This window comes from Dipodomys merriami, unplaced genomic scaffold (genome assembly GCF_024711535.1).
Source record: "Dipodomys merriami isolate MVZ:Mamm:240054 unplaced genomic scaffold, mDipMer1.0.p SCAF_286, whole genome shotgun sequence".
Lineage (NCBI taxonomy): Eukaryota > Metazoa > Chordata > Mammalia > Rodentia > Heteromyidae > Dipodomys > Dipodomys merriami.
The window spans coordinates 163,164-188,707 of NW_027204337.1; the positions used below are offsets into that span (position 1 = coordinate 163,164).

The 25,544-nt window shown below is 39.9% G+C and overlaps 1 protein-coding gene across 1 annotated transcript; it reads left to right on the plus strand.

Annotated features, from left to right (window-relative positions):
* Positions 1-1,751: 1,751 nt before the first annotated feature.
* Positions 1,752-22,637, plus strand: LOC138838623 (zinc finger protein 182-like; the record flags this gene model as incomplete). The annotated part of the gene is given in 9 exon segments (XM_070038028.1): positions 1,752-1,786; positions 2,000-2,030; positions 13,754-13,877; positions 15,949-16,005; positions 16,048-16,167; positions 18,559-18,572; positions 18,936-19,059; positions 20,236-20,325; positions 21,271-22,637. Coding segments are annotated over 9 exon segments (1,962 nt in total), but the record flags the coding sequence as incomplete, so codon positions are not given.
* Between the last annotated feature and the right edge of the window lie 2,907 nt (positions 22,638-25,544).

The window sequence follows — 25,544 nt, forward strand, 5'->3', positions numbered from 1 at the left end:
GTGGGGGCATTTTCTGTGTGTTTTGGGATTTGGACTGTCCTCATACACATTAGTGACTGAACATCCTGCCTTAAAATTTTTAAGTTTTCTATTTCATATTATTTCTTTAGAATATAATCTGTATTTTAAAAACAGCATTGTAACTGGGCTATCATGTCTATTAGCTGTAATCTTAAGTGTTCAGAATACTGAGATCTGAGGAAAGTTAGTATTATCCCAACCTTTAGTCCTCAGCTCCACCCAGACCTGAGCTCCTCCCAGACCTAGAGTTCCCTCCATACAGCTGGCCACTCCCTCTGTCATCTCAGACTCACCTGAACATGTACTTATCTCACTTCCTGCCCCCCCAGATCCTGTTGCAACCTGAAGAGGGACAAATGCTTGTGCTCCCTCTCCTGGGAAATATGGTCCCTCTAATAAAGCTTATAATAATCTTTCTCCTGTGCCTGCTTGTGGTCCCCTGGGATGGACATGAAGGAACCCTACAAGGATCACAGATTGAAGTTAGGAGGATATGAAAGTCTGAGAGATTTATCTCCAATACACTAGCAAAGGAGTGGGAAGTGTGAATGTGGCTTAAGTGGTAGAACATTATCATTAAACCAAATAATTTCAAGGTCAGTTTCCAGACCTTGAGTTCAAGAATCAAGACAGGCAGACACATAAAAGGGCATTGTATTGTACTCAAATTTTAACATATTTTAACAATTGTTATATTTAACAATAGTCATATTTTAACAATTGTTTTTGGTGTACATGTATAGGAAATCTCTCTCATTTATTTTGTCGGTTTGGGGCCTGAACTCTGAGCCTGGGCAGTGTCCCTCTGACCTTCAGCTCAAAGCTAGCACTCTACCACTTGAGCCACAGTACACTGCTGGCTTTTTCTGCTTATGTGGTTCTGAGAATCAAACCCAGGGCTTCATTCATGCAAGGCAAGCACTCTACCACTGAACCACCTGCCCAGCCAGTCTCTCTCATTTTAAGTGATGTAAAATATGCTAATTATATTAGTGGAGAAATTATAACGTGTCAGAACGGACACATCAATTGGAGTATATCTTGCCAGCAACATTTTGAAAGTTTCAAAAGCCATAGGAAGTGCAGAGGGTGAAAAGAAGATCACTGTTTATATAAGACATTTTCAAGGAATGTTTACCATTCATTGGCTTCAATTCACAAAAAGCTAGTTTATAAAATCACATGGCTGAGTACCAGAATCTCTAGGTTTAGGAGTATAAACGCACAACTCCTGACTCTCCTTGTCTCGAAAATCAGAGGTTTGTGAACCCCTTTCTGGCACCTGGAGTGCTAATGGCAGAACAAACCTATAAGCCCATAAAATATCATCCACCACAGACTGGGGAAAGATGGGAAGGGCAGACTCGGGCTAGGAGCCTCAGATTGCTTCATGTTACAGCTCCCAAGTTCCCCTGAAAAACAGAATCTGGGCTTCTACCTCTTGGCTCTGACTATGGAGTGCAAAGCTGCACTTTAGAGCACTTCCAGCAGCAAGGGAAAAGCAAAGTAACCCGAATTTGCAAAATAAAAACACAGTGAGCAAGGAGGAACTGGCACCTCTTCCTCCCTCCACACCCCATCCCCCACCCCACCCCCAAACTTTCAAAGGATCTATTCCTCCATAGAAACTACAATTCCCAGAATGCAATGCCCAATTCACCTGGAGGAAGTGGGCTTGTTACAGGGTTTTGACTGGCACAAGGCACTTGGTCCTAAGTGTGCATGGATGCATGGGGACCTTTCTCTCCCAGCTGCGGGAACTTAGGTGAGTTTCTTCTTGAAAATTCAGTTTACCAACATAAATATTGTGAGACCAATTAAAAACACAAATGTATTAGGAGCATTGCATAATTTGGCTTTTTAATTCTTAGTTCTTTTAATATAATTGAGGTTATGAATCTACTTAGTTTTTATTTTTGTTTTTGTTCATAAAGTACGTTCTGCTGAATGTAAATTATGTCTCTGTTTTTCCTTAAAGTTTTGAATATCTCCCCTGTCACTTTACAAAGGTATTTGTAGCTGGGTGCCAATGGCTCATGCCTGTAATCCTAGGTACTCAGGAAGCTGAGATATGAGGATCCAAGTTCAAAGCCAGCCTGGGCAGGAAAGTCCATAAGTCTTATCCCCAACTAACTACCAAAAAATGGAAGTGGCCTTGTGGCTCAAGTCGTAGAGAGATCAATTTGAGCTGAATAACGCAGGGACAGTGCTCAGGCAGGGTTCAAGCCACAAGATCAACCAAAAAAAAAAAAAAAGTACTTGCAGACAGTAAACTGATTGATTCTGGCATCATCTTCCTCTGCCCTAATATATATACTGGAATAAAATAACAGAATTTAAAGACAGATATACTTTATAATCTTTGAATTAAATGGATTTGTCAAATTCTACTCATTACTTTCCCCCAAACTCCCAAATTCCATCTATGAAATTTTAAGGAGTTTTTGGTTATTTATGTCTGAATTTGCCTTTCCTTATAAAGTTTTCCCCTGTTTTGTTGTTGGTCCTGTGGCTTGAACTCAGAGCTTGGGCACTGTCTGTGAGCATTTGCTGTGCTGTACTTGCCTTTCTTTTATTAATTGCTTCAGGAGACTAGTGAAAAGTTTCCTCCTAGGGGTTTCTTAGAAAATGGTACTCCTCCTCCAAGACTCTTCAAAAAAATGGTTGTGTAGGTAGATCAGGATGAATGTGGGACGAGGTATAGTTCAGGGCAGGTCTATGTTCATGTGAAGCTTGATTACTTGCTCCAAACAAGCCTGTTTTTTTTCTTTTCTGTTTTGCATATCCTATTTTGTTTTGATTTTCTACCTCTTCTCTGATCCTAGAAGTTCCTGTCAGCAAGTCTAGGCCACGTATCTAGGGGACCTCAGACTTGTCTTCCCAGACTGTATCCATTACACTGTGGAATAAATCTTTTGCCTCCCTCCCTCATATCAGACATTCTAAGCTTGTCTCTTAAGGGTTTATTGTGATTGAAGATGATCCTTTCTCCACATTGGGAAGGATTGTGTAGGAAACTTTCATACCTGATATTCAGTCCTCCAGTGTAAGGGTTTTCCATCCCTCTTTTAGTGGGCCTTAGCTATTCCTCATGAAAATGGAGATCGTGAGGCACGTTTGGATGTATAGACGGCAACACTGGAGCACTTACAAAATATGAAGGAAAAAGAATTCTTTCTTTCTGTAAAAGTTATAAGTAAGTTCTTAAGAGGCAAGGATATAAGGATCAGTCAAAAATGGGTGCTTCCTAGACTAGCTGTGTCCCATAGTTGTCATTGTTCTTGGTTACATTTTTAAAACATTCACTTCTATGTTTTATGTTTATTGTACTAGTATAAATAGAATTTACTTCCTACATTATTTTTGAATTGTTCATTGCTCACAGATGTAAGTCTCATTATTATACAAATATTATATCCTCTACTTCATTGATCACAGTTATTGACTATTGCAGATCCTGAGGTAGAAGGTAAAAATATGGTAAGGTATTCAGGGATATATTATGGGTCTGACTTCCTCTGGAGGAAAAGGTGAACCAATGGAAAAAGATGGAGCTTATGCATAACACTTGTAGAATTCCTTAGGCAGGAGATGTGGTGCATCCCTCTTGGGTTCCACTATACCCAGCGATTCCAATGGTTTCGATGATCCATCGCCTGTGGATTTCACACCTTGTCCACAGTTCTAGTGGTAGGAGTCTCCCAGTATGTAAGGCAGGACTGGTCTCAGAGGAGTGATGTGATCAGTGGTACCTTGCTGGCTCCCATGTTTGTCAGTTTGTGTGGACAAGCACACCCTGACAACTTGAGCCTGGCTCAAGTTAATGCCTCTCACCATCCCATACCTCTGTTTCAGAGACCTGTCCAGTTTCGTGGTTTTGTTTCATTTACTGTGCAAGCTTGTGTTATGTATCCATACATGCTAGTAGTTGGGCTGGGTATGGTTTTCATGGGTGAGGTGGTGTTTCATGCCTCTTGCAGGAACAATTGTGTTCTCACTAACTGCATGAGTAATCCTAGCTTACTATGCAATCCCCTTAACTTACATTGCATGTTCAGTTGATAGAACCTTGGTATCATAATTTTGGGTCTCTGTTTGCTATCGGGGTTCAGAGGATTCTTTGCCATTGCTGCAGATTTTGGGGAATATTGGTTGCCCACATTATTGCTACCCAGACTCTTATTGCTAGTGCTACTGCTTCTCCTGAGACCCTTGTAGAAACCATATATACAGAAAAACGTGTTAATACTTTAGCTTGAAATGTTTCTGTTTTACCCTTGATATTCAGGTGGGAGTAGATAAAATGATTGTGATATGTTTTATGATTTAGAAACAGCAATGTTGTATGTTGATAATCACATAGACCTGCCAAAGACACAGTTAAAAATGATGTGTCATGCTAATTGTCAGTACATCTGTGTTATCCCTCTTGAATATGATGGAAATATGACTTGTACCAATATCCAGTGACATATTTGAGGAACCTTGCCCTCTGATCATTTAAGCTTAGGCATTATGCAGCTTCCAGGTATCTGGTATTGGTCACTCCACCATGCAGGCTTAGCTGTATCACTTCTCCATTACCTATAGGGATTCACCTGGGGAAATAGCACTCTTTTTGTTATTTCGTAGGCATTTTCCTGTTTATTGTTTTGGTATTTCTTTACTCTTCCATTCTTCCTGAGATGTATGATCTGCTGATTTTCCAGGTTCAGGCTGATAAACACTTGCTCAATTTACAAAATGAAAAAGGGGGAAGTGGTGCAGACCCTGAGGTGCCAAGAGCTGTAAAGGTGTGAGTAAAAGCTCCACAACCACAGACTCCAATCTTCAGGGCTATAAGTACTTGCCCTTGTCATAGGAGGGTGTGTTCCTTTTAGCTTCTGGGCCTAGGGGCTTACCTCTAGGTGTTTGTTGGACTAAGGTTGAACTAGAATGAGGAAAGATGCATATGGTCTGCACTTGTTGACTCAGTGAGTACTAGAACAATGTGATGCAAGCACTGGACCAATCTAGAAAGTGTCTACAGCTAAGGTTATTGCTGAAATTAAGAGAGATTCATCATTGGCCTTCTCTCAGTCTGTTCCATTATCATCCCATTGCCCTTCCAGAGCACTGTTGGTGTTGTGGCTGTCCCGCAACAGTGGTAGAGTGCTTACCTAACATGTATGAAGCTCTGGTTCAAGTCCTCAGTACCACATACATAGAAAAAGCCGAATGTGGAATTGTGGCTCCAGTACTAGGGTGCTAGTTTGGAGCAAAAATTTAGGGACAGTGTCCAGGCACTGAGTTCAAGCCCCAAGGCTGGGACATAAAAGAAAAGAAATGCAAGCTGGGTGCTGGTACCTCATGTCTTTAATCCCAGCTATTCAAAAGGCTGAAACCTGAGGATCGCAGTCCAAAGTCAGCCTGGGCAGCATTGTCTGTGAGACACTTATCTCCAATAAAAACCAGAAAACCAGAACTGGTGCTTTAGCTCACATTGTAGAGCACTTGGCTTGAGCTGAACGGCTAAGGGATGGTTCCTAGGCTCACAGTTCAAGTGGCATAACCAAAAACAAAACCAAACCAAACAAAAGGATAAAAGAATAAAGAAATTCATCATAAATGTAGGCTTGAACAATGAAAACTATATTTCAGGGATGGAAAGACGGTTCAGTGGTAGAGTGCTTGCCTTGCATGCATGAGGTCCTGGGTTCGATTCTTCAGCACCACATAAGCAGAATAAGCCAGAAGTGGCACTGTGGCTTAAGTGGTAGAGCACTAGCCTTCAGCTGAAGAGCCGAGGAACAGTACCTAGTCCCAGAGTTCAGGCCCGATGACCAACAAAAGAAAAGAAAAGAAAAGAAAACTACATTTCACAGATACTGTTGGAAGCACCCCAGTTTTATCACTTTGTCTCTCAGGAATTTAGTTTTAGGGAGGATTATTTTTTGTGGTTGTGGGGCTTGAACTCTGGGCCTGAGCACTTGTCTCTCAGCTCTTCAGCTCAAGGCGAGCGCTCTACCATTTGAGCCACAGTGCCACTTCCCAGGAATTTATTTTTAAAGATGAAATTATTTTTTCTTTATATTGTTAGAGGTGCTTTTAAGTTGAAGTCTATACATTCAAATATGCTCTTTGATTCCCATTTTCATGAGGAATAGTTCAGCTCCACAATAGAGACATGGAGAACCCATACACTGAAGAACTAAAATCAAACATGAAAGTTTCCAATCCAGTCTTTCCCAATTATTTTTTATGGAAGGGATTTCAAAATATCACAATAAACACCTAAGAGACAAGTGTAGGTTCTCTGATAAGAGAGAGGGAGACTGTTGTAGACCCTGGGGTGCCTGCCAGGAGCAGGCAAAATGGGAGCAAAAGCTTCAGTGCCATTAACTCCCACCCTCAGGACTGCAAGTCCTTGCCCTTTCTTGGTTTGAGGAAGTGTGTGTTCTAGCTTTTGGCCTGGGGCTTTAACTGTCTGGAGGCTTGGGTGGAAAAGATGTATTGAAATAAAATTAGGAAAGATGTGTGCTGTTTGCACTTTTGGGCACAGTGGGTCTAGACCAACATTACCCAAGCATTTGAGAAAAATAGCAGAATTGTGCCATCAGCCATCTCTCTGTCTCCTTAATTATCATCCCATTGGCTCTCAGAGCCTTGCTTGTGCTCTGATGGCATTGGGGCAGGAGACAAAGATTTACTGCATACTTTAATGGTTAAGGTTTGAGAAGACAAGTCTGAGTTCCCCTAGATATGTAGCCTAAAGCTACTGAGAGGAACTGTTAGGATCAGAGAAGAGGTAAGAATTCTAAAGAGATTTTCACATGCAAAATGAAAAGACAAAAGCAGACTGGTTTGCAAGTGATTAAGCTTCACATCAACATAGCCTAGCCTAAACTTTACTCTTCTATCTCTCCTCCATTCATCCCTGACCCCCCTATCAACTATCTCTTTGAAGGGAAATGGAGGTGATGTGCCATATTCATACGAATCCCTGTGTGGGAACTTTTCACTAGTTACCTGAAGAAATTATTAAAGGAAATGCAAATAGGGCATAGCAAATGCTCACAGACAATGCCTGAACTGTGAGGTCAAGCCACAGGACCAACAACAAAACAAAACATAAAATCCTTAAATGAAATGCAAAATTCAGCAAAAAAATAAAAACTCATTTGATTTAATAGATAGAATTGGGGAGTTTCTGGAAAATTAATTGTTAGATTTTGTGAAATCCAAATCACCAGTAGTATTATGCTGCATATTTACCTAACAAGCTCACTATTTTATGCCAGTGTATACATTTCAGCAATGGGAAATGACCCAGGTATAAGTTTAGTGGTGGTGAATACCTTTGTAAAGTAAGAGGGGATGGATTAAAAAATTTAAGACAAAACAGAGATGTAATTTACATTCAGCAGAAGGCAGGCATTGAATAAACTGAAAGGTATAAGCAACGCCATCTCATAACCTCAAGTTCATTATTAGAACTAAGAATCAAAAAGCCTATACATCCAATTCTCCCCATATAAATCCGTTTTCTGGGTGGTCTTATGTATGTCAAGAGGAAACAGTGGTTTTCAAGAAGAAACTGAGCTTAACTCCCACAGCAGGGAGAGAAAAGTCCCAATGCACACAAGCCACTTGTTCCCAGGTATGTAGCAGGGTGGCACCGAGCATTGTAGGAATTATAGTCTCCGTGGAGGATATTTTCTTTGAAAGTCCTGGTTTGTTTTTGTTTTCCGGAGGGTGGAGGTGGGGCAGAAGATGCTTTTGCGCATCCGTCTCCCCACCCACCATAGGCCTTTTAAGTCTGCCTCTTCAGGATTCTTTTCTTTGCCTTGTCGCTGGAAGTGCCCTGAAGTATAGTTTGGCCTTGGGAGCCAGGAGTCCGGCGCCCAGCTCTGTGCAGTGGAGCTTGGGAGCTGTAACTTGAGGGAATCTCAGGCTTGGGAACTGATGTCAGGTAGGAACTGTGCGATTGCTGGGGAGTCTCCCCTCCATGGGTTTCTGTTTCTTTTTCTGTTTCTGTTTGTTTGGTGGGGCGTGAACTCTGGGCCTGCAAGCAGCATTCCTGAGCTCCTCAGCTCAGAGGGAGAGCTTTACACTTGAGCCAAAGCGCCTACTTCCCTCCACGCTTTTCTCCAGTGTGGGGTTGATAATTTGCTTGAGGTTCAGGAGTTTGTGCTGCCATTAGCCTCTGGGTCTTCAGATGCAAGAGCCTGATTCCCAAATGTCTCAGAGCAAGCTGGGTGATTGTCCAGACTAGGAGAGCCCAAGAGCTGTGCATTTGTACTCCAAGACCAAGGGATTCTTCTATTAACTCATGTGACTTTATTTGCTTTGCCCAGGTGTAAGAGGAGTACAGGAAGAATTCTAGTGAAATTGTGAGGTGTGTGCCTGCCTGAGTCCTCTTACACTGCAGTTGTATTTGGGGCTTCTGTATTGTTTCTCTTAGACATGTTTTAATCTATTTGGCTTGAGTTTTTATTTTCCCGACTTGAGTTCCCAAGCGTTTGTACACAATCCTGTTTCTAGAGACAGTTGTACATGGGATATTGGAGTAGTGAGTACTGGGCCTGTATTTTTAGGAATGAAGCCTAGCAATGTTTGAAGCAGAGCACCCTATGAAAAGGAATCTCCATCCTAAATGAACAGACCTGGTCAATTCTGGGAAGCCATATAGAGCAGAAGCAGAAAAGCACAGGAAGGGGAAGATGTTGCTAGCTTCCCTTGCCTTATGCAAAAATTGTTGCCACTTCCCTGAGTACCAGATTCACCTGGTACTCTTTCCTACACCACTCTCAATCACTTTTTGCTGTTGAAACATTTAAACTAATTTCTTGCAGTGTGATGTGATGGATTGAGGAATAAACCAGAGCGTAGTTATCACAGGGTACCTGAGGCAGTAGTTTGGGATGGTTGGGCAAGGATTTTGACTGAAAGTATTTATTTATGTACAAATCCCTAATCTTCTCGCTAATTTATGCAGCCTGTTTCCACTAAGACTTCTAGTATGTAATCATTGAAACTTCTCTTAAATATGCCGTCTGTGGATTTGCTAATGCTAGCTCTAATCAGTTGGTTGTGCCTGGTAGTTCAGGTTGGTCAGGGACCTTTGGTCTTATAAGAAAAATCACAGAAGAAACCTTGGGGTAATATGTCTTCTCAAGGTTGTATGCTTTGTAGATGTGGCCTATCATCAGTTGTGTCACTCCTATATTGTGTATTTTATGCTGTACATTTTTTTAGCCCTTTATCACCAGTAGGATGGCCAAGGTTCTTCCCATGACTGTTTAGGAAAGTGACCAGTAGGAACTTCTCAATCCAGGGTTTACATCATCTTTACTCATGTTCCTGTGGCCAAAGCATGCTAAATGTCAAATTACAAGTCATTGCATAGGTGTGCAATGGGTACAGTGAAATTTGCCATTTGACAATCATTATTGAAATAAGATCACACCAGAAATATGTTCTGTATATATTTTCCTTTATAACATTTGATAAAAACTACTGAGTTACATCAGACATGCATTCCATGGAGTTTAAATATGTACATCAATGAGGTAGCACATAAATTCCAATGGATTCCTAGGATACCTTTGCATTAAAAGAAAGCAATTCAGCCGGGCGCTGGTGGCTCACGCCTGTAATCCTAGCTACTCAGGAGGCTGAGATCTGAGGATCGCGGTTCAAAGCCAGCCCGGGCAAGAGAGACCGTGAGACTCCTATCTCCAATAAACCACCAGAAAACCGGAAGTGGCGCTGTAGCTCAAGTGGTAGAGCGCTCGCCTTGAGCTGAAGAGCTGAGGGACAGCGCCCAGGCCCAGAGTTCAAGCCCCACGGCCGACAAAAAAAAAAAAAAAAAAAAAAAAAAAAAGAAAGCAATTCATACATCCTGAAGTACATTCAGTAATAACTACTTTTAGTGCAAATGTGATATGTTTTTGCTTTCAATTATTCATTTTTGGGGGGAACTTTCGTTTTTACAAATTTAGTGAGTATATAAACATGGAAATTAGTTGCTTTAATGATATCTATGTATCAGGAAATGGGCTGGATTTGTGTTTATAGGAGAAATTAATGTTCTTGAGACATTAAAGATTCTTCACTTATTAGAAAGCTTTATGCTTTTCCAGACCATGTATCATGTTTGCAAGAGGAAATTCTGGGGCAAAATACTCACAGATTCTTTTGTGAATATGTCATTTGCCTTATATCTCAGCCATCCTTCCAGAATCTTCTGTTCATTGTCAGCAGCAAGAAAGAATGAAAGGATCTCTGGTGAGTTTTTTTTTCAGTTTTTATTTCTCATTTGTTTTCCATTCCATTATATAAACCTAAAGATGTTCAAGAATTAAAAAACAAGGGGGTGGGAAGGTGGCTCAGTGGTAGAGCGCTTGCCTTGCATGCATGAGAACCTGGGTTCCATTCCTCAGCACCACATAAGGAAAAAGAAAAAAGCCGGAAGTTGTGGCTCAAGTGGTAGATTGCTAGCCTTGAGCTGAAGAGCTGGGGGACAGCGCCCAGGCCCAGAGTTGAGGCCCTTCGACTGGACCCCCCCCCCCAAAAAGAATTGAAAACAATACCAGCCACACAGATTCAGCCTCAGGAACATATTCTTAAATCAGATAAAGATGGCTTGTAGATTTAGCAGATTAAATGGTTATATTCTTTTTAAGTTGAATGCATATTTGTTTCAGAATGTCTATGTTTTGTGTTGTCATAAAGTTGATTCACACTTGTTATGTGATGTAATGATACCAAGGAGGTTATATCTCATGAAAGGTGAAGGATAGATTGCAACCAGATCACATCCTCATGAGTAACATTAAACTAATTCAATGACATTTTCCTGGAATTGCTGAAATAGTCTGGTCACACAGAACTTCATGTGTTCTAAAGGAATGATTAACCTATATGTCCTTAAATTAATCTCCATATCTACTTTTTGAGCTACTTCATGGTCTTGGTCTTACTTGAAACTATATTTGTTGCTAAACTTTATGGTCTTCCTACAAAACCCTGTTTTCTAAAGTATCCACACAAGATTCCTTTCCTCTATATTCTCCCTCCATTCTTGATTTTCTACTCACTAGTGTTGGTTATTTTTCTCTTCCTCACTCTTTGTATCTATCTTTGAATCATTTTTTTTTTTTGCTTTTTGCATTCCATCTTTCCTCCATATGTGTCTCAGTTGTTTCTTTTCTTCAAATGATCTATCTGGGAGCTAGTTTTTCTTAGTAATCAGTTTTACTTTGCTGACATGGCTCTTATGATTAGCATTTTTCTTACTCATTGTTTAGGAAAATTGTTTCCTAGAGAGTTCTACAGGATTCCAGAACCAAAGACAATTAGAGAAACACAAAAACATAAACAGATAGACTTAGGGGAAATTAGGGTTTTGAAGGCTCTCTGGCACTTGGTCCCTGGGTGCCAGCAAGCAAGAATATTTCCTTGAGTGCACATAGGGAAGATTACAACTGATAACATGTAAAAATGAAGTATCTATATTAATATTACAATCAGAGCCACAACCGGTTGTGGGGGAAACATATTTCCTTTTTCTCCTGAGACAGAGACTGGTACCCAGAGAAAATGCAGACATGACGTTCACCTTACCTAGCCCTCAAGGTCAACAGCACCTCAGTTTCAGCTGCTATCTTTCCAAAACTAAGGAAAAGGCCTGCACTCCAGTTTCTGAACCCTCTCCAGAATTCTCTTTTAAGCCTTCTGCAGCCAGCTCTCAGTGCTCTCAGTGCTGTGAGGCTGGAATTCCAACCTCTCCATCCTTTTCCCCCTCAGCTCAACTTCAGAGTTCCATACAGAAAAGTAGTTCCTTCCCCCAATTGATACTCTACAAGAAAATCAGATTTCTCCTGCTTCTGTTATCTTTGGTATAACTTCATTTGATGTGGTATTCAGTTTTGTTTTTCCTTTCCACTATTTTTGAATATTTTAATTTACTGCCAGTTTAAGATTTGAAGTACTTTTGATAAAAAAAAATAATACTGTGATGAGGTCTTTTCTATTAGAAATATCACTTGTTGCAAAATCTCACAGATGTTTCCTCCAGAATTTATTTTGATCTCTGAGGAATTTCACTATTAACTAACAAAAGTGGAAATATATCCTTAGCGATCTACTGTTGAAATGACTCAGGAATATGTGCCACATTTGATCATTTGGTCATATTTATCATTTTTGTCATCTTGAGTGTTCCTTGACCCTGCATAAATTTGCCTCCACCTTCCATGAAGGCCTATTAAAATGAAAATCTTGTCAAGGAACATTTTATTCCCCTCCCAACTATATTTTGTATTGTAGAATGTAGGCAAACTTTACAAAACTTCATGGTAGCAGTTCTTTTTTATGTAGGAAGGAAATATCAGGGTATCTATGACCACATTTCAATATTTAGTATTTAAACCAAACATGGTTAACCTAGGATATTTTTTTCTTTTTTTTGGGGGGGGGTCCAGTCGTGGGGTCTGAACTCTGGGCCTGGGCGCTATCCCTCAGCTCTTCAGCTCAAGGCTAGCACTCTACCACTTGAGTCACAGTGCCACTTCAGGCTTTTTCTTTTTGCTTATGTGGTGCTGAAGAATCAAACCCAGGGCCTCAGGCATGCAAGGCAAGCGCTCTACCACTGAGCCCAACCTAGGATATTTTTATATGGGAACTAAATCAAATCTTATAAGGGCCCCAAAAATCATTAGCTTCTTTCTGCAGTACTGCTACTGTTTTTTAACATTCATGTGGACAGTGCTTTTCATAGATCTGGTCATGTTCTATGTTCTGTATTCCATGTGATATTCTGAATATGTTCTGTTTGCTTATTATAATACTTGTTAATAGAAGATCTAAATAGAATGTATGGTCATGTAGTACATGTAAATGCAGGAAAAGTATTTGTGTAATTCATTGTTACCCTGATATGTACTAAAATTTTATCAAAAAATGATAATATAATTTTTAAGATACCACCTTAGGCTTATTGTTGTCATGACAGATTATTGTCTCCTTAGAATTTTTTTTTTTTTTTGGCGGGGGGTCTGGTCCTGGGGCTGAACTCTGGGCCTGGGCGCTGTCCCTCAACTCTTCAGCTCAAGGCTATTGCTCTACCACCTGTGCCATAGCGCCACTTCTGGCTCTTTTCTTTTTGCTTATGTGGTGCTGAGGAGTAGAACCCAGGGCCTCATGCATGCAAGGGAAGTGCTCTACCACTGAGCCACCTTCCCAGCTGTCCGTAGAATTTTTACCTTGTCTCTATTGCTAGCAGCAGAAATGTGTTTGCATGCATTAGGGAAACTGTAATTTTTTATTGGTCTTGGGCTTCAATTCTGGGCCTGGCTGTTGTCAATCAACTTTTCGGGTCAAGGTGAGTGCTCTACCCCTTGAGTTACAGTGCTAATTTCAGTTTTCTGGTGGTTTATTGGAGATAAGTGTCTCATGGACTTTCCTGCCTGCACTGGCCTTGAACCATGATCCTCAGAACTTAGCCTCCTGAGTAGTATGGATTACATGCATAAGCCACCAGCACCCTACAAATCTGTGTATTTTAATGACCAGGTTTATATATTGTCAAATATTTCTAATTTGCTATTTAATTCTCCCAGTGAATAGATAACACAGCAAGCTGCAAACATTTTATGTAAGACAAAAGCATACCTGCAGCATAATGAAATTCCAGATTGGAGTTCTCATAACCCAGGTCTGATTTCTTGATGGACATGTGCCATTACAGAATTTATCATTTGATGATGTGGCTGTGGACTTCACCTGGAAGGAGTGGCAGGATCTGGATCCTGGTCAGAGGACCCTTCATAGAGATGTGATGCTGGAGACCTATAGCAACCTCATGTCCTTGGGTGAGCAAAGGTCATTTTTACTTGGAAGATCAAGTGTTTTTATTTTATTAGACATTAGACTGTTTAGGTTATTTAGAGATAAGATTCCAGTCCATGGGAAGTTTCATTTCTTTCTAAGGGAAACTTCAACTTGATTATATGTAACTCAAGAGCTAATTTTATTCTCACTATTTAAGAAAGCAAATCAGTAGTTGGAAAAAAATCCTAAACTATGTTCCACTAATACGAGACTGACTTCCCAGACTTGGAATGATTATTGAGGTGGATCTGCAGTCTAGATAGAATATACATTACTACTGATTATGATGTGGAAATCAGTAGTTGAAAGTGTGTATTTGTACGCCAAACCCGATATAGAGTTTAGTGCTTCAAGCTTTGAATTCTAGATACTCTGGAGGCTGAAATCTCAAGATTTTGGTTTGAAGCCAGCAACTGTAGAAAAATGACCATGAGACTCTTATCTTCAATTAACCATTCAAAAACTAGAAATGTAGCTAAGATTCAAACTAGTACAATGCTATCTTTGAGCAAAAGAGCTGAGTTCTAGCCACACAATTGGCACAATAAACCAAAGTTGGGGAAACTCCACAATTGGGCTGTTAAGAATTGAGAAACCATGGGCTGGGAAGGTGGCTCAGTGGTACAGCGCTTGCCTTGCATGCTTGAGGCCCTGTGCTTTGATTCCTCAGTACCACATAAGCAGAAAAAAAAGCTGGAAGTGATGCTGTGGCTCAAGTGGTAGAATGACACCAAGACAGGGATTCTGATCAAGCTGCCAATTTTTATTTTTCACACAAGGGTATTTATATGCTTGGAATAAGTAAGCTTTTTCCTTGGCCGAAGCAGCTGCAGGGTGTTTGCTTAGGGCAAGGTGAAAAGGTGGTTGTTAGTAGCTGCAGGGTGTTTACTTAGGGCGGGGTGAAAAGGTGGGATCTGTAAACTCAGCCTCAAGATATTCCAGTGAGATAGTTAAGCCTATTATGTTGAGAGACTTAACTTTTGACTCCCAACACACACCCCCCCACAAAAAAAAACAATTGAGAAATAAGATTTAGTAGCAACCTTGGAAACAGGATGTCTGCGACCTTACATTAATGATGACCCAGCAAGAGCAATAGTTCTCCACTATTTCTTAATCACAGGGCTCTGTGTTCCTAAGCCTAAACTGATTGTCAAGCTGGAGCAAGGTGCAGAACCATGGATAAGAGAAGGCTCAGAAGAGAATTTCACAGGTGAGTTAAAGCATCTTGAATGGTAATGATGGGTCCAGAGCCCAGTTGGTCTGTTTAACTTGAGCTGTACAGAGCAATAGTATTCCTAGTGCTGCTGAGTCATGTATGGCAGAGAAGTAAGTGATCCTTTGTCTCAAGGAATTGTCAATCCAGAATTTACGTGGAGACAAACTGAATTTGGTATGCCAGTGTAGTTAATGTTAGCAATTCTCTTGTCTTTAGAGAAGTCATTCTTGAAGAAAGAAACACAATGAGAAATGTAGAAAAGGTGATCTCATTTTCCTTTAAACTAGTATGATGCAGGTGGGAGGAAAATAGGAGTATGCTAGGGCTGCTATCCTCTGATCAGGACAATTTCTTGTCAGTGGTGCTGGGCATAGAGTGAGATTCAGAATTGAAGCATTAAGAGTACATACATGAATAATTTGAGTAAATATTTCTTGGATAAAAATAGAAAAATCTGAAAAACAGAAAACATTGTTTTCTATTGTAAAATGGCAGTACTACTTTCTTAATTACTACATTGTGTAGAAAAGTATATATTCTGCATAAAACAATGCTTTATTATTTGAAAATCTTGTAACAGAATGTGAGGAAATATCTTTACATTAAGGAATTTATGGATCTCATTTATGTTTTTGTCTATTTTTCTATTATTCATTTAACATGTCCAAGAAATGGAGGATGTGATTAGCACCTGTCAGGAAAATCACAATGAATATCTGAAGTAACAATCATGAATAATAACACAGGGGAGGAAAAAGTGAGACTTATAAGAAGTTTTAATTTGAGCTCAAAACAGAAGTCAGAACTGATTAAGAATAATGGGAACTCCTTAGGGATGTGGATAGAAAAGCTCACTGGGTGTCAGAACATGGATGCTTTCAGTGAACCTGGTAAGATATGTGCTGCATATAGACCTCATGTGTCTTCTGTAGTTGAAGAATATAAACAGTGTGGAAGGTCTTTCACCGAGAAGACACACCTTATTCTCCCTCAGAGAACACAAACAGGAGAGAATCCTTATGAATGTAAAATGTGTGAAAAGATTTTCACCTGTAAGGCATATCTTACTGTCCACCAGGATTACAGGCGTGAGCCACCAGCGCCCGGCAGAAATATATTCTATATACATTTTTCTATCTAACTTTGGGTGAAAATTACTGAGTTACATCATACATGCTTTCCATGGTGTTTAAATATGTAAATGAATGAGGTAGAACACAAAATACAATGGATGCCTAGCATACTTTTGCATTAAAAAAGCAGTTCATGGGTTGGAAAGTTGGCTTAGTGATAGAGTGCTTGCCTTGCATGCATGAGGCCCTGGGCTCGATTCCTCAGCACCACATAATCAGAAAAGGCTGGAAGTGGTGCTGTGGCTCAAGTGGTAGAGCACTAGCCTTGAGCTGAAGAGCTGAGGGACAGCACCCAGGCCCAGAGTTCAGGAACCAGGACTGTCAAAAAAAAAAAAAGGAAAAAAAAGCAGTTCATACATCCTGAAGTATATTCAGTAATAAGGAATGACTTTTAGTGGAAATATATGTTTTTGCTCTCAATTATTCAATAATTTCAGTGGGAACATTCATTTTTTCCAATTTAGTGTGTACATAAATATATAAATTAGTAGGTTTAATAATATCTATCTATCAGGAAATGGGCTGGATTTGTGTTTATTAGACAGTTTAACACTCTGCCTAAGACATTAAAAATTCTTCGCTTATAAGAAGGCTTTACGTTTTCACAATAAAAATAAATAAAAATTAAAAAAAGAAGGATTTACAGTTTTCCAGTCCATGTATCATGTTTGCCAGAGGAAATTCTGGGCCCAAAATCTCACAGATTCATTTCTGAATGCATCATTTCCCTTAAATCCCAGCCATGCTTCCAGAATCTTCTGCTCATTGTCAGCAGCAAGACAGAATGAATGGATCTCTGGTGAGTTGTTTTATTATTTTTCATTTGTTTTCCATTCCATTATATGAACCTAAAGATGTCCAAGAATTAAAAACAATACCAACCACACAGATTCAGCCTCAGGAGCATATTAATAAATTAGATAAAGAAGGCTTATAAATTAGCAGATAAAGATTGCTTCTAGGATTAGCACATTAAATGGTGATATTGTTTCTAAGTTGAATTCAGATTGGCTTCAGAATGTCTAGGTTTCATCTTCTCATAAAATGTAGTCATACCTGTTACTTGATGTAATGACACCAAACAGGTTAGTTCTCATGGAAGGTGAAGGATAGATTGCCACCAGATCACTTCCTCATGAGTAACATTAAACTATCTCAATGAAATTTTCTTGGAATTGCTGAAATAGTGTGGTGATGCACACCTTCGTGTGTTCTTAAGGAATGATTATCCTATATGTACTTAAATTACTTTCCATATATAGTTCTTGGACCACTTCATGGTCTTGGTCTTACTTGAAACTTCACCTGTATTTGTTGCTAAGCTGTATGGTCTTTCTACAAATTCCTGTTTGTTTTCTAAAGTATTCTCACGAGATTTCTTTCCTCTATTTTCTCTCTATATTTTTGATTTTCTACTCACTAGTGTAGTTTATTTTTCTCTTTCTCTCTCGTTGTATCTATCTTTCTATCATTTTTTTCTTTTCTCATTCCCTATTTCCTCCATATGTGTCTCAGTTGTTTCTTTTCTTCAAATGATCTATCTGGAACAAGATTTTCTTAGTGATCAGCTTTAAGTTGCTGACATGGCTCTTAGGATTGACATTTTTTTTTACCTGTAGTATAGGAAAATTATTGCCTAGAGAGTTCTACAGGATTCCAGAAACAAAGAAAATTAGAGAAACACAAAAACACAAAAAGATAGACGTACGGGAAACCAGGGTTTCAAAGGCTCTCTGGCACTTTGTCCCTGTGCGCCAGAAAGCTAGCATAGTTCCTTGAGTGCACACTGGGAAGATTACCATTGATAACATGCAAAAATGAAGTATCTATATTAATAGTACAATCAGAGCCACAATTAAACCTTATAAGGGCCCAATCAATCATTAGTTATTTTCTGGAGTACTGTTACTGTTTTTTGAACATTCATGTGGACACTGCGTTTCATAGATCTAGCAATGCTCTATGTTCTGTATTCCATGTGATATTCTGAATGTGTGGTGCTTGCTTTTGAGAGTACTTATTAATAGAAGGTCTAAATAGGATTTATAGTGAAGCAGTATGTTTAAATGAGGAAAAATATTGGTTTAATTCATTTTTACCCTGGTATGTACTGAAATTTTATCAAAAATGATAATATAATTTTTCAGACACCTCCTTAGACTTAATGTTATCATGCCAGATTATTGTCTCCTTAGAGTTTTTATCTTGTCTCTACTGCTAGCAGCAGAAATGTGATTGCATGCATTATGGAAACTGTAATTTTTTATTTCTTTTGGGGCTTGAATTCTGGGTCTGTTTATTTTCCCTCAGCTCTTCAGGTCAAGGTGAGTGCTACCACTTGAGTGACAGTGCTACTTTCATTTTCTGGTGGTTTATTGGAGATAAGTGTCTCATGGACTTTCCTGCCTGGGCTGGTCTTGAACGTTGATCCTCAGACCTCAGCCTCCTGAATAGCTAGGATTACAGGTATAAGCCACCAGCGCCTTGCAAATCTGTGTATTTCAATGACCAGGTTTATGTATTGTCAAATATTTCTAGTTTGGTATTTAATTCTCCCAGTGAATAGCTAACAAAGCTAGCTGCAAACATTTTATGTAAGACAAAAGCATACCTGCAGCATAATGAAATTCCAGGTTGGAATTCTCATAAGCCAGGTCTAATTTCTTGATGTTAATGTGCCATTACAGAATTTATCATTTGATGATGTGGCTGTGAACTTCACCTGGAGGGAGTGGCAGGATCTGGATCCTGGTCAGAGGACCCTTCATAGAGATGTAATGCTGGAGATCTATAGCAACCTCATGTCCTTGGGTGAGCAAAGGTTATTTTGACTTGGAAGATCAAGTGCTTTTATTTTAGTAGACATTAGACTATGTTATTTAGGGAGAAGATTCCAGTCCATTCCCAGGTAAAAAACGGCTAGTATAAAAGCCAGTCAAATTTGAGTCTGAGAGCTTGGTGCTGTTTGTCTTTCACACTAGTGCTTGAGCCACAATTCTATTTTGGCTTTTGTTTTGGGGTATATTCTGTATTTCCGTGCCCAGGTTGGTTTCAAGCCTGCCTCTTCTGATCTCACCTCCTAAATGTAGGATTACAGGTGTAAGCCTTTGGACCATTACATTTTCAAAAAAAAAAAGATTAGGAGTCATGGGAAGTGTCATTTTTTTCTAAGGGAATCTTCAACTTCATTATATCTAACACAAGAGCTAATTTTATTCTCATTTTTTAAGAAGGCAAATCAGTAGTCGGACAAAAGTTCTAAGCTATGATCCACTAATAGGAGACTGACTTGCCAGACTTGGGTAATTATTATAGGTGGATCTGCAGTCTAGAACGTACATTACTACTGACAGTATGCTCTGGAAATCAGTAGGTGAAAGTGTGTATTTGTAAACCAAACCTGATACAGGGGTTAGTGCTTCAAGCTACAAATCCTAGATACTCCGGAGGTGACATCTGAAGGTTTCAGTTTGAAATGAGCAGCTGTAAAAAATTGACCATGAGACTCTTGTCTCCAATTAACCATTCAAAAACTCGAAATGTAGTGAAGACTCAAACTAGTAGAATGCTAGCTTTTAGCAAAAGAGCTGAGTTCAAGCCACACATTTGGCAAAATAAACCCAAAGCTGGATGCAACTCCACAATGGAGCAGTTAAGAATTGAGAAACCATGGGCTTGGAAGTTGACTCAGTGGTAGAGGAATTGCCTTCCCTGCATGAGGCCCTGTGTTCGATTCTTCAGCAGCACATAAGCAGAAAATAAAAGCCGGAATTGGCATTGTGGCTCATGTGATACAGTGTTAGCCTTGAGCTGAAGATCTGCCGGACAGCGCCCAGGACCAGAGTTCAGGTCCCACAACCAGACTGTCCCCACAAAAACAATTGAGGAACCAGATTTAGGAGCAACCTTGTGAACAGGATGTCTGCGACCTTACGTTAATGATGACCCAGCCAAGATAAATCGTTCTCTACTATTTCTTATTCACAGGGCACTGTGTATCTAAACCAGAATTGATTGTGAGGCTGGAACAAGGTTCAGAACCATGGATAAGAGAAGCTTCAGACAAGAATTTCACAGGTGAGTTAAAGCATCTACAATGCTAATGATGGGTCCAGAGCCCAGTTGATCTGTTTATCTTCAGCTGTACAGAACGATAGTATTCATAATGCCCCTGAGTCATGTATGGCAGTGAACTAGGTAATCCTTTGTCTCAAGGAATTGTCAATCCAGAATTCACTGGGGACAAACTGAATTTGGTGTGCCAGTGTAGTTAATATTAGCAACTCTCTTTGTCTGTAGACAAGTCATTCTTTAAGAGCAAAAGACAATAGGACATGTACAAAAGATCTCATTTTCTTTTAAACTAGTATTGTGCAGGTAGGAGGAAAATAGGAGAATGGTAGTGCTGCTATTGTCTCATCAGGACAATAGCTTATGAGTTGTGCTGGGCATAGAGTGACATTCAGAATGGAAGCATTAAGAGTACGTAGATGAATAATTTGAGTAAATATTTCCTAGAAAAAAGTAGAAAAATCTGAAATACAGAAAAACATTATTTTCCATTTTAAAATGTCAGTACTACATTCATAGTTAGTATATTGCAGAGAAAAGTTTTATTTTCTGCCTAAAACAATGCTTTGATATTTGAAAATCTTGTAACACTTAAAATGTGAGAAAATACCTTTACAGTAAGGAATTTATGGATCTCATTTATGTTTTTGTCTATTTTTCTGTTATGCATTTTAGATGTCCCACAAATGGAAGATGTGATTAACACCTGTCAGGAAAGTCACAATAAATATCTCTCTGAAGTAGCAGTCAGGAATAGTAACCCAGGGGAGGAAAAAGTGAGACTTATAAGAAGTTTTAATTTGAGCTCAAAACAGAAGTCAGAACTGATTAAGAATAATGGGAACTCCTTAGGAATGAGGACAGAAAAGGTCACTGGGAGTCAGAACATGAGTGTTTTCAGTGAAACTGGTAAGATGTATGCTGTATATAGTCCTCATTTCTCTTCTGTAGTTGAAGAATATAAACAATGTAAAAGGTCTTTCACCGAGAAGACACACCCTATTGTCCCTCAGAGAACATACACAGGAGAGAAACCATATGAAAGTAAAATGTGTGGAAAGATTTTCACCAGTAAGGTATATCTTACTGTCCACCAGAGAAGACACAAAAATGAGAATCTTTTTGAATGTAACATGTGTGAAATGTCTTTTACCTCGAAGTCAAACCTAACTCTCCACCAGAGAACGCACACAAGAAAGAAACCTTATGAATGTAACATTTGTGGAAAATCTTTCACCTGGAAATCAAACCTCACTATCCACCAGAGAACACACACAGAAGAGAAAACTTATGAATGTAACATGTGTGGAAAGTCTTTCGCCAAAAAGGCATGGCTTACTATCCACCAGAGAACACATACTAGAGAGAAACCTTTTGAATGTAACATGAGTGGTAAGTCTATCACCCAGAAATCAAAGCTTACTGTTCACCAGAGAACACAAACAAAAGAAAAACCTTTTGAATGTAACATGTGTGTTAAGTCTTTCACCCAGAAGTCAACTCTCACTGTCCATCAGAGAATACACACAGGAAAGAGAACTTATGAATGTAACGTGTGTGGAAAGTCTTTCACCCAGAAGTCCCACCTTCCTTACCACCAGAGAAGACACACAGGAAAGAAACCTTATGACTGTAACATGTGTGGAAAGTCTTTTATCCGGAAGTCAGAGCTTACTGTCCACCAGAGAAGACACACAGGAAAGAAACCATATGAATGTAACATGTGTGGAAAGTCTTTCACCCAGAAGGCACACCTTACTGTACACCAGAGAACACACACAGGAGAGAAACCTTATGAATGTAACATGTGTGGAAATTCTTTCACCAAGAAGTCAAACCTTACTGTCCACCAGAGAACACACACAGGAAAGAAACCTTATGAATGTAACGTGTGTGGAAAGTCTTTCACCCAGAAGGCACACCTTACTGTCCACCAGAGAACACACACTGGAAAGAAACCTTATGAATGTAATGTGTGTGGAAAGTCTTTCACCCAGAAGGCACATCTTACTGTCCACCAGAGAACACACACAGGAAAGAAACCTTATGAATGTAACATGTGTGAAAGGTCTTTTACCTGGAAGTCAAACCTTACTGTCCACCAGAGAACACACACAGGAAAGAAACTTTATGAATGTAACGTGTGTGGAAAGTCTTTCACCCAGAAGCTACACTTTACTGTCCACCAGAGAAAACACATGAGAGAAACCTTATGAATGTAATGTAACATGTGTGGAAAGTCTTTCACCAAGAAGTCAAACCTTACTGTCCAACAGAGAACACACACGGGAAAGAAACCTTATGAATGTAACATGTGTGGAAAGTCTTTCACCAAGAAGTCATACCTTACTGCCCATCAGAAAACACACAGGAAAGAAACCTTATGAATCTCATATGTGTGGAAAGTATTTCAGCCAAGAGCTACAAGTTACTGTCCACCAGGGAGCACACACAGGAGAGAAATTTTATGCTTGTAAGCTTGTGGAAATTCTTTCACCCAAAACATACACCTTTCTGTCCATCAGAAAAAAACCCACCAGAGAGAAATGTATGTAGCAGGCATGGAAATTCTTTCGCCTGGAAGGCACAACATCCATCACAGAACACAAGGAGAGAAACCTTATGAATGCAACCAGTGTGGAAAGACCTGGAGGTCACAGCTTAACACACATAAGTTGATTCACACAAATGAAATAACTTAGGATTGTACCAAATGGGAAAGTCTTTGATCTGTAAGAAAATTAAAATTGCAATACAGAACCAATACAGGATAGAGACCTTATGATATAGCAGATGTGGAGTCCTCCAACTACAAGACACAGCTCAGGGTTCATCACAGAACACACGAAACACACACACACACACACATACACACACAGGAGGTCAGGTGCGGCTGGTGCCCTATTGGCCACATGGTAGATGGTGGGGTCTGGCATCTTGTCTTCATGCAGGGGGAAGGAAATTCCCCATCCATCACTTGCTTCCCAAATGATGGGTGTGGCTGGATCCCTGGAAGCAGGCATGGACATTTGGCTGATATGTTACTCAATCTGTTAGTTCAGTTTGTGGGACTGGGAATTTCCTGTAGCCCTGCCTCCTTCTTAGGCCCTATTTAGGCTGCACCAGCAGTGGCACCAGATGCTATGCCACATGTCCCTGTGATCATATCCTGTGTCCTGTCTCCTGGCTTGTCTCTGGTCATCCTAGTGTCCCAATTCATCAATCTCTTGGTGCTGATTGGTTTCTGGGTGTAGTTTTTATTCCTTTTTTCCTTTCTGTCCTGTTTCTAAGTTGTCTAAGTGTATTTGTGGACTGCAAGTCTTTGTTACAACAGGCTGCTTGCAGACTGCTAGCTGTGTAATAGACTCCAGTATTCCATCTTCCATAAAGTGGCTTCCAACAAATATACTGTCTTCTTTTACAGAAACACAAAGGTTGACCAAGCATTACAATTTCTAGAGCCAAGATAGATGCCATTGTATAGTTATGTAATTAAAGATATCTTGGAGGCATTTAGAAAAAAATGTCTGTTACATCAGAAAGTGCTTAATTAGTAAACCAAGACCAAGACTCCATATCCTATATAAGCCAATCATTCTAGATATGTCCAGAGCAGTTTGGTTACATGAAGAGCTCTACTTTCACACTTTCATGAAGGAATGTTTTTGTTCCAATATCAGGTGTTGAACTCAGGAACTGAGTTGAAGCCAGGTGGAGCTGGCTTCAAGATGAGATTCTCTCATCTTGGCCTCTATAAAAGCTAGGAATCAAAGCATGATCTCTGTGGGCTGTTCTGAAGAAATCTACCTCTGGGAGCAGGAGGTTTCCTTCAGTGCTTCAGCTCAGGCTTCCTGTGGCTTCAAAAATTTCAGTATTTATTTCAATTGTTCAAAAATAAAACTCCTCTTTACAGTATTTTCACAATAAAAAAAGAATCCTTAAATCCTGTCTATGATTCTATTTATAAGATAAGGACAGTGGACTTCACATTGCAAGATTTAGCTAGTTGCTCCCTTGACCTCTTCCCTCACACTATTCACCCTTCTGCTTTTTTGTGTGTGTGGGGAGGGGGAGGTCCAGTCTTGTGGCCTGAACTCTGGGCATGGGTGCTGTCCCTCAGCTCTTCAGCTCAAGGCTAGCACTCTACCACTTGAGCCACAGGGCCACTTCCAGAATTTTTTTTCTTTTCATTTTTGTGGTGCTGGGGAATTGATCCCAGGACCTCATGCATGCAAGGCAAGTGCTCTAACAGTGAACTGACTTCCCAGCCCAACACTTCTACTTATCTACAGAGGCCTAGTAAAAAAAAAATAGGGGATGTGGCACTGTAGTTCCAGTGGTAGAGCGCTTGCCTTGAGCTGAAGAGCTGAGGGACAGCACCCAGGCCCAGAGTTCAAGCCCCATGACCGACCAAAAAAAAAAAAATTAATGTAATTTTGGGCTGGGAAGGTGGCTCAGTGGTAGAGAACTTGCCTTGCATGCCTGAGACCCTGGGTTGGATTCCTCAACACCACATAAGCAAAAAGCAAAAAGCCGTAAGTGGCACTGTGGCTCAAGTGGTAGAGCACTAGCCTTGAGCTGAAGAGCTGAGGGACAGCGCCCAGGCCCAGAGTTCAGGCCCCACGACCGGACCCCCCCCCAAAAAAAAATAGGGGGATTGGGAGGCACTTGTGTGTGCCTTTGGCCTTCCTACTTGTACCACACACACACACACACACACACACACACACACACACACACACACACACACACACACACACACACACACACACACCATCCATTTGGAAATCACTCATTCTCTCATGTTTACAAACAATGCTTTCTGAGAAGGGATGTTTCACAGACTGGAGTCCTACCTAGGCCTGTGATATAGCTCAAATTATGAACCAACATATTTATTTAAAGTATGCCTGATGATAACATTTTATTAATGTTTTGTATTATTTTTGTTATTTTCATTTGGCCAACACTTTGTTTGAACTCAGAATTTAAGGGACTTAATACTCACTGAATGGGTAAAATACTTTTTCCTCCTTTTAATTTAAGACCAGCAATTAAAAATGAGCAATTAAACTGCCTCATGTGTGGAATCCTAGCTACTCAGGAAGCTGAAATTAGATAGTATTATTAGGCCATCCCATGCAAAATCTTCATGAAAATGGTATCTTAGCCAATAAAAGTATGGCTCTGGTCATATGTGCCTATCTTTTTCTACTACCCGTGAA